Here is a 15214-nt window from a genome sequence, read left to right as displayed (position 1 = left end):
AGCCAATTAAAACGTCATCTGACGATTTATCAGGCAAGGATAGATGTGGTCACGCATCGAGAGTCCTACTGGGGAGTGCTTGAGATCCAGAATCCAAAAAAAAGCTATCCACTTGCTCGCAAGTGTGACGCAATCACTTCGCAGTGAGAGCGATTGTTGCGCTGCAAAGCGGTTGAAAAAAAAAAGAAAAAATGATCACAGTGATATACACCGGAACATTTATTGTTCGATGGAAACAACTTTAACCACGTTTTGCAACTCTTTCTGTCCAAATCGCCCGCATCTGCCTTTCTGATTAATATCCAATCTGGATGCTGAAAAAAGCTTCAGGATCATGAAACACTCGAGTTCCTTTTTGCTCCAGTGTCACGGAGTCTTCTATTTATTCAGGATACCACAACCGAATATACACAAACTCTCACTCTCCCGGCTCAACGATGAAGTCAACAGATTACTGTTCTCTTTCTCTCGAAATTTCGCGCTCTCCGCAGTAACGCCTCTTCCCCCGACTCTGTCAATCATGGGAGTTTGATGTTTTTTGCGGGCTTGTCTCAGATTGTCATGACGTTTAAACAGATGATAATAGAGAACAGTATGCTTAAGTTCTAAAAAGCCAGAAGGCCAGTGAACTCATCCATATTGCAGACACTCAATCTTTTTCAAGAAATGCAACAGTGGTGATAAAGACCGCTTCGAAAAAATGCCTAGCTAGAAGTCGAGCGAAGATTCATCAAACTATCGAGAACACATGTACAGAACTCTCGCTCACAAGTGATGGTCTGCAAACAAAAACTAACTCCACTCTTCTGCCATTAGAAAGAAGAAACCAATAAGAAACAGTAGCAACCTATTTGGTTAAGTCATGTTACGGTTTACGAGTGTGATTTGTAGCAGTTGAACTGGTTGGAAATTAGCATAAAAAGTAGAACTGTAGATGGGAAAACGTGAACTGCCTTCTTGACACCACCATTTGGTTCTGAACATTACAGGATTGTTGTGAGTTGTTGAATATAAAATTGCTCACAGTGAGAAGAAACCAGTGGTTTTAACAGACAACTTGCAGAAAATGATGTTGCTTTCAACGAGGGCGCATGGATCATACATACGTTCCGTTCAGTCCTCGACAATGGAGATGTCCTTTAAGTGAGCTAACGAGGGCAGATGATATGAACTCATATTCATTATTGAATGGGTGAAATATATTTTAGTCATTGAATAAACACATTAATTGTCGCTACCGATGTGCTTGACAATTACTGTAGGCTCCTACACAGCAAACATCCTATCTTCTGCCGCATGCGTTTCAGAGAAAAGTGTTGAAGCGAAGACCGATCAAAATTACGGGCATAGAAATGATCGAGCCTCTCTTTAGACATTTGGTTCTATGAGGGATGCGCGAATTGGTTCTCTTCGTGCTAGGAAAGTACATGAGAATGAACTGATGATATGGATATCACACTGCATGACAACAGCCTTGCGGTCTTCTCTGTTCTCTCCAGTAAAGAAAAATCTTTCTGGAAGGATACGATAGCCTGCTCTTATATAGAACTTTACTACAACATCAAGATGTGTCCGGCGAAGACCTTTTACTGACGGTGATGTAGACAGTTTCGTTACGGCATCCTCCACTGGGTGACCCCAAGTCTTGCGTGAAAAGGAGGGTTTCTGGAATTGCAAGTTCCTATTTGTTGTTTCTGTCGCTATGATAGTCTTTTTTCTACTCTTCTTTCTTCTCATTCCACTCCTCAAAAGTAAAGAGAGTCTTTGCCATTTCCATATCATGTGTAAAGTTTCGAAACCCAAGGGCAGGTTGTAGGCCTCTGTTCCAATGGGTTTCTTGGAAAAATGTAGGAACCTCGCGTATAGAAGATTGGAGCTTATCTGTTTGAGGCGACCCCTAACCTTCTCCATTGGCACCTCCCACTAACCTCAACGCAGGTTTTTGCCTGATCGACACGAGAGTTTCAGGTCAGTATTGGGAGATGCAGGGAGTCGATACGTTCAGTCCACCAGCGTCTCTGCTCATTTAAAACACGAAATCAAAAAATCGATTGAAATTTCCTTCACTGTGACTGTGCAATGTCGAAATTAGGTTTTAACTATATGCACATGTTCGAATTAAGATAAAAATTGAACTGGGCAAAAAATAAGAGGACAATTTTTAAAAGGAATTCTTGAGGAGAACCATTTTCGAGCTGGTAACTATGCGTTGTACACTTAATGTTGTAGGTTTGTCTACATCAGACATTTTCCTTTTGATGCTTTACTTTGAAGGGATGTTCTCGATGGAAAAATGTGTTAGTTCTGAATATTCTTCCGACGACGGCACGAGAAAGCATCTGTCGGATACGCAACGGTGGCGCATTGCAATAGAAGGCGTCGTACAGAACATCATTCTGGAGGCGGCTGTTTGCAGTGATTCAGGGAGAGATGAGCGGAGCCGCCCCTTCTCCATAATCTACGACCCCGTATACGAATACTCCACTTGAAGTCCGCACCACCTTTAAGGCGTCACTCCACGAATCTGAGGTGGTACGGATTACAGGTGGAGTATTCGTATACGGGATAGTAGATTATGGAGGGGGAGGTGATTCCGTCCATTTCTTCCTGATTGCCGTAAAAACGGCCCGCAAGATACGGCTTCGGGCGTTCTGGCGCGCTATTTTCTACAAGGAGTTCGATTGGAGGGCACGCGCCGTATCTTCTGGGCCATTTTTTACGGCAATCAGGAAGAGATGGACAAAGTCACCCCCCTCTCCATAATCTACTATCCCATATGCGAATATTCCACCTGAAATCCGTACCACCTCAGATTCGTGGGGTGATGCCTCTAAAATTTTCTGCTTGCTAAGGAATACAGTTGCGAAGCGGAACACACTGAATGGATTGTGATGAATGACAGAGAAAGATTTTTTATTTCTCTATGCCACATTACCACTTGATTCTGATTAATAACCTCTCATCTCCAATACTATAATACTAACCAATACTAATTAACCAATCTTTAAATAGTTTTTCTATAAACTTCTGAATGAAATATTGAGTTTTTTTTTTGGAATTTAGCGAGACAGACTCAAAGAATGCCAGCGATCGATTAATGAAGCTTTAAGGAAATGAGACCAATACCTTACGGGGGCAAGCAGCAGCTCCTACAATTCATGGATCTCACCTCATTGTAGAAACTGAGAACGATTCCAGATGGAACCGTGCATGTTATGGATGAAACCACATTTACGAAGATGAGAGACATGAATTCATCGACATCTTCTCTCGCTGAACACTCTCAAAGAAGTGTTTTCTGGGAAAAATCGGATAAAGATCTCATCATTTTTCACATATGTGCTTCGAAATCTTTTTTTTTTTGCTGATTTTTTCTCAAAATAAATGAATTAATAGATTGAGGAGGAAGAAGAGAAGTGGATCTATAATCCTTCAGTTTTATATACGAATAAATAGAGGTGGCCTACGAGATCATTCTCTTTTCTTTTTATTATTCTAGAAAGAAGCTTGAGGATGAGCTTTTTGTGGTCTCAAGTCCCGAACGGTGTAACTTATTACTCGATAAATCGATTGCAACTCCCTCTTTCAACGTTCGGACGTCACCGAACAATATAACTTGAATAACAGTAAATATACGCAAAAGTTGTCCAACATTCATGTTAATTGTCACATGGCGTAACAAATTGCATCGTAGGAGGCAACGGTGCAACTAAGGTTATCTCAAACACCTTTATTATGAATAACTAAAGGGGGAATTGAGCGAGATCACGCTCATATTCGTGAACCGAATCCTTACCCTTCTCTATTCATGAAGAATCCGATTGTCGTCAATTTTGTGACTCGCTACCATTGGGAGAAGATCATGATCAATTTCATACACCCTCTGTATGAAATTGCATGCGTTTTACGGCTTTCAAAGGTAGTAAAAAAGTGACAACCCTGACAACTTTAGATGTCAGATTCCAAAAACTAAAGCAAAGCATAAAATAGCTGGTGTCAGTTAGTTGCTTGTAATTGTTTGTCCATTTTATTTGCTATTCAGTGTAGTCATTTTATTTTACTCTCCCGCTCAAGCGATATAATAACTGAAGTTAAAGCCGAAAATGAGAAAAATGCGGGCGTAAAAGTGTGCTTGGAACGTTATCGAATCGAATAGAATTTATTTTCGATTACGGAAAAATAGGGAATAATGCTATCCAGAGACGGTATAGCTCAGTAGGAAGCTGTATGTCATAAACATCATTGTGGTTGTTTTTTTGTTGAGCAATTACGTCATGTGATCCAAACAATCGAATGCGCAGAAAAACTGTGGCAGTGCGCAATTCTTCACGACATTCACCACTTTTAAACTTACATCTTGCAAATGGGTGCGTATCCTTGGACAAGGTCGAAAAAGCGAAAATCTTATGCATACATACGGGGAAGTTGCTACATAAAATTCACTTTTTTTGACTTTTATGCTTTAAAATATCGCTTATTTCTTTTCACAGAACATTTGAGATGGAGCAGAAAAGGAAAGAAGTGGAAAATGAACAAAGCAAGAGGAAGAAAGGGAATATGATCAGTTACCCCCGGCGAGTGAATTGCGAGGAATCTCGAGCAGAGCCTGCAGTTTCAATGTGATGTTCGTGTCTGCTTTTGTTCTTTTGGATCTTCCATTCCTTCCACGAGCTAGTGAGGAATTTTGAAGTGAGACAAAATCTTGGACTTCTCTGCTAAGAACTTCGTATGTCCAGAGTTCGGGTGAAACACTCTCGTGGGCTCATTGTGCAGTGCCTCGAGTCACTGCGTTTCTGCTCTTTTTTTTTGCAGAAGTGCTCGACTACTGGCAACAGCGATGCCATTGAAGTCATCTTTATTCCTGGGCATTTTCTTGGGGGATCTGACTCTTCTTCTCATCTTTTTTGTTCCACTTGCCCGGGTCCTTCTTACTTTTCTTCTGCTCTTCTTCCCTGGTCCAGCACTACTGTCTGCTCTCCTGCCATCTGATACCCACCTTCCTCCTTCTTGCTCTAATGTTTATATGCATAATGCTTATATGTAGACGTCACTGTTAGATCACCATTTATCATTATGGACATTATTCCAAGACGGTTTGTTTTTGAGAGGGAGGATAACCAGACCACCATTCAGTTTTTAAGTGTCTTTCCTCAAGTAGGGTGAGTTAGTGCTGTCAGCTGCTGTCAGCAAACACATTTCAAGTTATTTCTTGGCCTCCCTAAGCTAATGAGAATTGTTTTAGTGATGCAGCTAAACGCCTTGCTGTTTTCCGCCCTTCTCTACGCGTTGCTGTTTGTTAATCTCGTGACTAAGTGCTGTGCAAAAAAATCGGACAAGACCGACAGTCGAAAGAAGGGAAAGCATCGCGACAGAGATCGGGATAAAGAGGAACCGAAAGATTCACCTCCCAAAGAGGCACCTGCGGTAAATATTATGCAGCATTGGGACCACAGCATAGTTTCTCTTTAGTCTTCCTTCATTAGGGTTCTAGGAGAAGAGTGGTGTCAGAAAAAATTGCCTTCGCGAGGACGACAACGACGGGAAAGAAACCACTGGCGTCTTCTTTTCGCAACCCTGCTCTCCTTGATTGTTTTGTTCACCTTATGGTGCAAACTCGCTACTGTGGCACTTTGTCGTGGGTCCGAGACATCGTCGAATCAGCATGTCCGCACTGGGAATGACTGACTGTGTGTAGCCGTCATGTGATGCTTTTATCTGCGCACCAAGCCGCAAATATAAAGTGAACCTAAACGTGCTTGCCATACCAGCGTTTATCAGCTCACAAAAATTAGTGAAACATGCGCAAGTGTTTTACAGCAACCAACAACGGCACCAGAACCAGTTGGAGCTGTTTCGACTGCACATGAAATGGACGAAACGTCACCTGAAGAAATGTACAAGTGAGCCTAGTCCGAAGAATTCCTGACTCGCCAAATTTCTGCACGAAACCAAGCGTTGATTACAGATGTAGAGACTACACACCGGCCATATTCAATGATTTGCAGCCATTATTTGATCTTCTGAAGAAATTCTAACATCTTCAGCATCATCGATCGAATTCGTTCTCTTAATTGATTTGTTCATTTACGTAAGACGGTAGTACTGTAAAAGTTGAACGATGCTACAATAAATGTTGTGAGAGAATGATTTGTGTAGTTGGGTCAAAACGACATGAAATACGGACCGTTACGCAAGCGACCGGAAGCGGTGCGGTCGAGACAGCGGTTGGAATCGAGGTGGGACCATGGCGAACTGCAGAGGTGAGTGGCGGCAGTGAGGGTCCTTACGCGATCCCAACCGCTACGCTCCACCGCTCTGCTTCGAGCGCAGCCGCTTGCGCAAATGTCCGTGCTTCATGTCGTATTGACTATAAATAAATAAAAATATACTATAATAATATAAATCGGGTTATATTTATAAATACTATAAATATAACCCGACTATAAATGCAGCAGGAAGCGAGCGTGATTCAAAATCCGTGATGCTTGGTACGGTTGCGCTGCTGACGTCTGCGCGGTGACACTCTGGCTCTACTTCATTCGGATCCAACCCAGTCGCTTACGTTATAGTGCAGCATAAATTAAGCCATTTCAGCGGATTTTCCAGGAGTATACGAGGAAAGGCGATTCTGATCGTTGGTTCGATACCGCACTAGTGCAAACCAAGCTTGTTATCCATCAGGGTCGATAAATTGCTAGCAGACTTCTGAGAGGATAAAACACTGACTTTATGCATCGGCTACCCAATTCCGTAAGCAGTCCGTAAACACCGTACTCTCACCATAGCTATTATTTCTTAGTTCGTATTATTATCAACATCACATAAAAGGCGAGTCAATGCGTAACCCAAACACCAGGGCTAACGAAACACGAATGTCAAACGAATAAAAATTAAGGTGACTTTTCAAAGACAAGGAATGAAATGACAACAACAAATATCTTTCATAAATAGATTTATTCTGGAGAGGATACATCATATAGGCAGAAAAAAGTGCATAGAGTGAAATCCAATGGTGTGAAAGGTGCGTGGATCATTACCCGAGCGCAACAGAATCCCTCGTTGTTACGAAGGAGGGGAAGAAAAAACAAACTATAGGAACAACTAAAGGACGATCAACAATCTACTAAAATGGTTACAAGTCACCGCTACGCGAAATGCTGATTAAACTTAGCACCAAGGAAGCTAGATGAATCTTACAGGAAATAGAAACAGGGTTTGATTCAAAGATTTCTAGTTAGCAAATGAATTAACATTCGCATTTCTTATTCTACTTACAAAAAAACTGTTCAATGATGCATTGGTGCCGACATTTTGAGAAAGGTGTTCTTGAATTTGATAAAAAAAAGGAAGGTCACATAAACTTCTGCGTAGTCGGGGGTCAGAAACCTATGGAATGCGCATCGTGTGTATTTATAGTTACATGAACTTTTGTTTAGTGAGATGACCGCCGCGCGTCCGCCCTCGCACTCCGTCGCGCGGTCGAACTCGCCCGAGGAGCTGCAACTGTCGACTGCTGCACGCGTGGCGATGACATGCTACCCATAGAGATCAGCTAACAATCACACTAGGAACGTAGTGAACGACTCCAAACACACAATCAAGTGACTTGTCACACTGTATCACTTTGTAAGCTTATCTAACATTAATATACAAGTAAATATATACAAAATCACAAACGGCTCAACAGTTCCAACACGGTGGTGAGCAAGTCCCTTTGGAGAAAATGTATGGCAATGTGCATGTGTGCTGTTCGATACATACATAACATAATTCGAATGTTGAGCAGCGGATGGCTCTGAGGCACTAAAACTGCCCTTACTTAAGCGAAAATCGGCAGGCCACGATAACGCTGTCATCGTTGTCGCGTAGACTCAACAGAATTGAATGCATAACTTATTTCCGAGTTGATCGCCGTCAAGCCAATCACGGAACGGACGAAGTCTCAACGAGGCCGGCGCATTCGATCGTCCACCAATAATCGATAATCGGAAGACTTGCAGTTGTTCTGCTGAGAAGATCAATGTCGCCGGCACATGATATACGGCAAGACGTCGCATCCGCCGTAATTGCGGCACCGAACAACGGAATGTGATCTGAAATTTGGAGATGAGTTTGAAAGAATACAGCAGTATTGTGAGTGATTTCTTCTTTTTCTAAATTTTACTTTTGTTTATGCGCTCAGTTTAAAGTGAAGAACATAGCAGAAGAAAATGCCGCTGGGTGTCTTAAAAATTCATTCATCACGCATCAAAGGATTTTTGGAGAGGGTTTGTAAGGATCTATGGGCATCGACACTAGTGTTTGTGATTTAGTGCCGCCGGTATGAGGTTCCGTTGTGACTGCACGATCGATCGTTGGTTCAAAACCGCTCTGGTACCGGTGCTAAACCGTTCATCCTTCCCAGGTACGCTAAATTGGTACCAGACTTATCTAGGAGGATAAGAACACTGACTTGATAAATCGGCTAGTGCATCCCAGGCGGATTGATCAGCCAGCGACTTTATCCTTCACTTCTTATCCTTTTACTAATTCATTGTTCGCTGTTTACGTTAAGATTTCTTTCGTTGCAATGACCCTAGAGTCTGGACCGTTACTTCAATGCCTTGGGACTAAAGGCGTTGAAGATTTAGTATACGTTCAAAAAAGTCCACCATATGTAGTAACTGAGGAGAAACCATAACTTTTGCTCTGTAGAAGCCGTACAATGGTTTCCGTTCCATTGGTCAGCGTACTGTGATTACCGCACCTTTCCGTCCCATACCACCAGTCGATAACTGGGACGCTACCGATCGGTGGCGGCGAACATGATAGGCGATGGTTGCAATGGGACAACGGAACGAGAACCACGTCAAGGAGTTTATTTTGGTGCTTAGTTTGAAGCAGCTCAGTTTAAAACCACGTCGAGGACTATGAGAAGCCGCGTGGACATAAAAACAATTAACACACTTCTTTTGCTTTCGGAAAAAGTGGTCCCAATGGGATACGTTGTGTTGTTGGATTCCACTGCGGTAAATCTGAGTCAGACTGACAAAGATAGGTGGACTGGTTGAATTTCGCCTCGTTTTGCAGCCATCCTGGGGTCTGAATAAGAAAAATTTCAGATGTTGACTCATTACGGTTCGAACAGGATCAGAACCTGAATCCCATCAGTCGCTGGAATTGGATCCGTGCCGCCAGCAGCCGCTTGGAAAGCAAACCAGGATGGAATATCGGTTGTGCATTGTCCAGCCACGCACAATTCCGCTATCGATGAGTCCAGCTGTAAGGAAATGAATGATTGTTCGGAGTATGAACTCAGAGCAGCGACCAAACCACTTACAGTGACAGTGTGTGTGTATTTGCCGAAGAACTGTATAGCAGCTCGAAGTTTTGTCGCTTCTTTTGCTGTCCATTGCGAATGAGCGGCGAGTAGCACGGAACGGTGCTCGTGGTGTGCTAGCAGGTTGCAGGTGGGATGTCGGAAGAAGTCGCCTGAAATTAAAAGGAATTTTTGGATTTGCAAGGCGGAAAGAGAAACGAAAGAGTGCCCAGCATAGAATGCTATGTTTGCTACAAGAACTACCGCTGCACCAAAAATCAAAGTGTGGGAACGACCAGTTTTTTTTTTTGTTGTTAAAAAAATGGAGGATGGATCCGGACAGGGATTTCAAGTGATTTTTTTTTCAAGTTAATAAAACAGATAAGGCAGTTGTTCAATTAGAATTTTGGGAAAAAGTCACTGCAACTTATTTTCTTACACACATCTAGCGCGTTAGACATTTAAGTCTCTCATGTATTGGCTACCTCCTACTATCCATCGGTCCCGTGTTTAAAATACAGAGCCCGTCTGCTCATATAATTCATCCATTTCGAGAAAAAAAGCCCATAGTATCAATTTTCTGAGGAAAGAAAATAAAACTATGTATACATACCTATCTGCTATGCATAAATTTACTATAAACTATAAAATATGAACTATATCTATAGTAAACTATATAAAGCTATATACTAATGTGTTGAGTATTGGATACAGTAGCACCAGTTCTTTATAACCGCTTCGTATCTCGGAAGCCGTTCGTCATAAAGAGCGTCACCCAAATTTCCTTTCCTGATGTGTGACTCTCGGGAGTTTGCGGCGATTAGTGACAGTTTCCATTGCCCACATGACAATGGGACTTGTGATAAAAACATGTGATATATTTTTCCCTATTGTGTGTTTCGTTGTTACGCTTTTTATTACGTTTACGAAGCTTTTTTTCAACCATCATTGCAAAATTAAAATGACACGTCCGACCAGATTACTTCACCGATATTCTTCCTAATGATTTAACTCAAAAAAAGAAACTTTAAAAATTGGAAAAAAGAAGTGCAATCAGAAAATATTAACCAAACTCAACCATGGAAAATATGAGTACGTATGAGAAGAAGAGACAACAGAAAAAGTCTGAGAAGAAACACCCGGGATCCTTGTCACTGCCAATTTTTTTCCATAGTTAAGGAAAAAAACACTGATACGATGGTTGACAGGAACTAGCTCGCCCCCAGCAAACTGGCACTCGGCACATTGTGTCAAGCGATCAAGTGGAAGAGGAGGTCGCATCAACTAAACCACTGAAAATCCGTGTTGACAACGCGACTTGTTGGACTGGTGCTGGCAGCGCTTGTGGCTGTATTTGATTGATATCGTCGCAAAAATGTTGATGCATATTGTGACGAATTAGCCTACGTTCTACGTGGGGCATTGGCAAACAAAAAAAGATCGAATTAAGTGACGTGGTGACGAAAAAATAAGAATCGTTGTCACTTATTGAGAGGTCCCGATGGCTAAACTTCTTTTTTTTCCTCAATTTTCCCAAGTCCTATTTCTTTAAGAACAATGAGAATAATTTAATAAGAGTGAATTAATGTTAATTTAATGACAAATGGTCAACACATTGGAAGTACACCGAGGAAGAAATTCGTAATGGAAAGCTTTGAAAAAGAGGGAGAAAAGGTGTTGTATAAACGCAAAAAAGAGGTAAAGATTGGAGAAAAGGTCATTAGCGGTACCGAAAGTTAGAAGAGTGAAAAGCGAAATAAAAAAGTGAAAACTGCAAGTGTTGACAAATTCACTGCAAATTGATCGCTTTTCGCTTTTCAAGCAAACATATCAGTTTCTTTTGTTGGTTCATTATTTTGGGAAATGCACAGTATTAATTAATTAATTTAATAATTAATTTATTATTATTAATTAATTAATTTTTAGTTAGTGATTTTATCTACAAAAGGTTTTTTTTATTTATTAAGTAATTTCAAGAAGGACCACAATTTGTGCTTTAAATGTCGTTACGTTTTTTATCAACAAGTTTTCCGAAGAAAAGAGATTTTTGAAAAGATTCTCCCCCAAAACTGCACTTTTGACTTCAAAAATATATCTCATGAAGTAAACGAACTTTAGTAAACTGATTGATTACACCCTTCGCCAAAAGATTCATAGAACATTCGAGATCATCTCGAGCATTACAGTTTGGAAATCATTCTATAACTGAAAACACGTCGAAGCAAAATATCCGCTGATCGCTTTCTGAGCGGAGGGGATTGTTGACGACCAGTTTCGGCTTACCGAAGAAATTATTATTGATTAAAGAAAAGAAATGGTTGGAAATCCCCATGTTTTTTCTGCGAACAAAGGATGTTTGTTAAATTTGTCCGGTACCGGAACGTGCAGAGCGATTGCGATGTGTTTTAATGAGAATTTGACCGGTAATCTTCTTTGACAGCTCTTCTAAGGGCACATTTTTGTGGATGATTTCTCGTTTTGTTCTGTGAAGTACTCATAAGAACTAGTCTCGTGTTAATGTGTAAGTCGACAAACGACCGTTGAGTAAACGCAGTTGCTGCAAAAAAATTTAAGGGGCTGGATAAATCTGGAAAGATAAGATAAGGGCAGAGGAAAAAATCAAGAGATTGCTATTTTCGTCATAACCACAACTGTTTCCATCCCTCTCAAGCACTACAATTCCCGAAGCCACCGCTACGTTACTGTGATGACGAATTCACTTTTGATAGGCATTAACTGCAAATTAGGTGGGCCGTCACGATTGCTCCGCCCATAATCAATACCCATCGAAAATGAAAGCGACATCGACAGCGGAGTATAACGGCAGCTTCACAGCCGAAATAATTACTCTTTTCCACTTCTGACTATCGTAATACTACAAATACAAGTGCAACTCCGTTGCATTTTTAACTGTTCGCTTCATCGAAATTGTTTGCATTGAATTTCTTCTCCTTAAAAAATCCGCCAGTACCGTCCTGATGCCAGTTTTGATAAGATTTAATTGCCTTTCGATGCGATGAAACGAAATTTCATGCATTTTGTGCTTTTATGAACCCCGATGTACGTGCGATCGTAAACCGTAAGATGTCCATAGTATCGGAAAATTTTCTAGGTTTCCCCGTCCAAAAACATTTTTATGCGATAGCATAGAAATGCAAGAGTTCTGCTCATCGCTGAAACCGCAAAGCGTCACAGAACGCCCGGAAAATCCGCTTAAACCACGTGAATGCTCAAACACAGTGGACACGGTATTTCCAAAGCGATTCACTGATTTTCACTCGCTGCCGCAGAAGAGGATTATAACAATTCGCCACAGTCTACTTTGAGACCAGAAATTTTATTTTTTGTTGGAGCTGCGATTTTTTTTGACAAATATGGAGTCGATTGTTGAAATCATGCGGTTTCGAAAAATTAAATTAATCCTGGCCTATACCAGTAAAGTGCAGTGCATCTCGTGATTTCATCTTAGCTTCCCTGATCCCTCAGCCGGTATTAAGAGGAGATTACAGAAAATTGCGAAAAACTCCTTTCGGGTTTCACTCACCATCTCCTAACACTCCTTTAGGTAGAATCTGAGTAATATCCATCCTCAGCACATCCAAGTACAGTGTTCTTTTCACTCGATTATCCATAACGCGTTTAAATTGCTTGTTGACTCTTCGCCATTTCACCACATCAAACGGTGACGAGTAGTCAAAGATCAGATTCCTGAATGGATAATAATTGCTACAGTACTATTTGCGGAGAAACAATGTTGAAGGTATTCTAAGCTCATAATTATTTAGAAAATTGTACTACTTTCAACTTTCACGTAAACCTATTAGAAACGCACCCTTAAAAAATTTGCTAGCGTTTGCCAAAAATTAGAAATTAGAAACCGGATGATAATGAAAAAGAATTCTGTAGCCTTAAGATCCCCAGGTCTTACCCTTGAACGTGTTTTTAAACTAGGATAGTTGTGACAGTTGCAAAACAATTAATTTCAAACAAGCTGTTAAAATAGTCGCTTGGGAACGTCGCAGAGAAAGTTTTTTCCCATTAATACGGTATTTTCCTAAAGTTCAATTGCACTGAATGACTAGATGAGTGCTCAACGACTTTTAGCTCATAAGTGTCACATAAGTCCTGAATTTATCGAAGCATACCCCCGTGATAGAGCTTGTATTAATGATTAGTCCTGTTATTACACCACTTTGATGCGTTAGTCTCCTTTTGCTCTTGCTGAGCTCTTAAAAATAGCTGTGCAATCCGCTCTTGGAGCGCATGTATCCGAGTTCTTCGTAAACAGCGTTGTTTTTAAAAACAACGTTTATTTTGTACCTCCTTGAGAGAGCCGATTCCCGTCAAGAAATCTCATCCTTAAAAAAATCTGAGTGGTTTTGCTTGAAACATCCGAGTGGTTTCAATTGAAACAAAGCATATGTTTGCAGTTTGTAGGATGAACAACCACATCGGAAAATTGTTCACTGTTTTCACAAAAAAAAAAGAAACACAAAAGTTCTCTTGGAGACTCACCAAACATTATCCGGTAATTTTACTGCTGGGTTCTTCTTGTTTTCTAGTTTCTTCTTTGACATAGATTGAATTTTCATGTCCTTGTCAACATTTAGCTTGGCAAAAAGTCTTCTTAACTTATTGCCTAACATTCTGAAAGTAGGTGAAACTAAGAACCACACATCTTGTAGAAAACAAATTAGAGAAACTACTTGCGACGAAATGAGCCTTTGAGATGTGGGCGGAGCGAAAGGCAAGATTTAGAAAGAGGATCTCTTCCTTGGAAATTCATTAAATTAATGGAGAAGAGAAAAACCAGGAACCTTATTTAAATCCTGCGCTTTTTCTTCTAAGTTGTATGGACATGAGATCAACAGCTAATCAAGATGAACATCGAATAGAGCTCTTGTGAATCAAAGTAGAAACAAGCAGTGAGTAGTAGGACGTAAGGAAAAAGAGTAAGAAAGAGAAAAGGACAGTAGCAGAGTGTTCATTCTTGAAAAAGCACCCAACTGTTGCTTCCATTGGGATTGCGGATGCTGTGAACGAATAATCGAGGCCCTTAAAAACAACTTTTGCGGAGAACGTTCAAAATAGAGCCGGAACTCGAAATGAGCTCAAGGGCGAAGAGAAATTTCTATTCTAATTATAGAAATGCAGTCTTTCTGAGAAGGGAAATTTCTTCCTGCCGAAATAAACTGAATAGAAACGAAATTAACGAGCCAATCGGTGTCTCTTCTAGTGCTAAACAAGAAATTACGAAGCTTACTATAAAAAACAAGAGAGAGAATTGAAGCTCGAAAATATTCAGTGCAAAAACAACAGCAGCGTTTTGGTGGAACAATCTGTATTCACTGCATGGATTGAATGAATCAGGACGAATGGACGACAACAGATGAGGATTTCAGTAATAATCGCCCATCACAGCGATGTTCAACGACACATCAAATCAAGCACGTATCAGAAATGGGCGGGAATCGGGAACCACACGACGTGTGTCGCACCACTCCACTTCGCACAGCCCCGGATCCGAGTGCCAGCACTCGCTTATCTACGAAAACTGATAGGACAGCGATGAACACGACCACCATAGGTCGGGGTTATGTGACAACAACTCGCGTAAGCCCCGCAACAAGCAGCGAGCAATATCCACTCAGCAACCTTTGAAAGCAGATATTTCTCTCCAAAAACCACTCATTATCCTCTCCATAGCACTTGCCATAGTTTTTGTTCCCTGCTGCAACACGAGCATATCAAACGAGGAACGCGCTTCAATAACGTGGCGTTGTCGCCGCATGGCTGTGCGCAGACAGGACTGCGTTGCGTCTAGGCGCCACGGTTTTGAAGGGTGCGTATCACGAAACTGACGATGTTGGGGTTTCCGTGGGAAAAGTGCGTGGGACCGCCTTAGTTCCTACGTGA

The 15214-nt window shown here is 41.2% G+C and overlaps 3 protein-coding genes across 4 annotated transcripts; 2 read left to right on the top strand and 1 right to left on the bottom strand.

The window, feature by feature from the left end:
• Positions 1 to 5073: 5073 nt before the first annotated feature.
• Positions 5074 to 6035, top strand: RB195_013865 (uncharacterized protein; the record flags this gene model as incomplete). Of its 2 annotated transcripts, XM_064203872.1 has the most annotated exons (5): positions 5074 to 5159; positions 5243 to 5291; positions 5338 to 5424; positions 5818 to 5900; positions 5966 to 6035. In XM_064203872.1, the coding sequence occupies 5 exons, from the start codon at positions 5074 to 5076 to the stop codon at positions 6033 to 6035; spliced, it is 375 nt and encodes a 124-aa protein (XP_064059753.1). The 2 variants fall into 2 exon arrangements, with proteins under 2 accessions (XP_064059753.1, XP_013298678.1); XM_013443224.2 differs by lacking the exon at positions 5074 to 5159 and having other exon boundaries at positions 5245 to 5424.
• A 1836-nt stretch (positions 6036 to 7871) lies between these two features.
• Positions 7872 to 13944, bottom strand: RB195_013864 (uncharacterized protein; the record flags this gene model as incomplete). Its single annotated transcript, XM_064203871.1, has 6 exons — positions 7872 to 8093; positions 8947 to 9081; positions 9137 to 9259; positions 9320 to 9471; positions 12843 to 13006; positions 13814 to 13944. 6 exons carry the CDS (start codon positions 13942 to 13944, stop codon positions 7872 to 7874), a joined length of 927 nt encoding a protein of 308 aa, XP_064059752.1.
• Positions 13945 to 14659: 715 nt separating this feature from the next.
• On the top strand, positions 14660 to 14959 carry RB195_013863 (uncharacterized protein; the record flags this gene model as incomplete). Its single annotated transcript, XM_064203870.1, has 1 exon — positions 14660 to 14959. One exon carries the CDS (start codon positions 14660 to 14662, stop codon positions 14957 to 14959), a length of 300 nt encoding a protein of 99 aa, XP_064059751.1.
• Positions 14960 to 15214: the final 255 nt, after the last annotated feature.

Source organism: Necator americanus, chromosome V (genome assembly GCF_031761385.1).
Source record: "Necator americanus strain Aroian chromosome V, whole genome shotgun sequence".
In the NCBI taxonomy this organism is placed as follows: Eukaryota; Metazoa; Nematoda; class Chromadorea; order Rhabditida; family Ancylostomatidae; genus Necator; species Necator americanus.
Note: the sequence above shows the minus strand (reverse complement) of the source record. Positions and strands in the feature narration are given on the sequence as shown.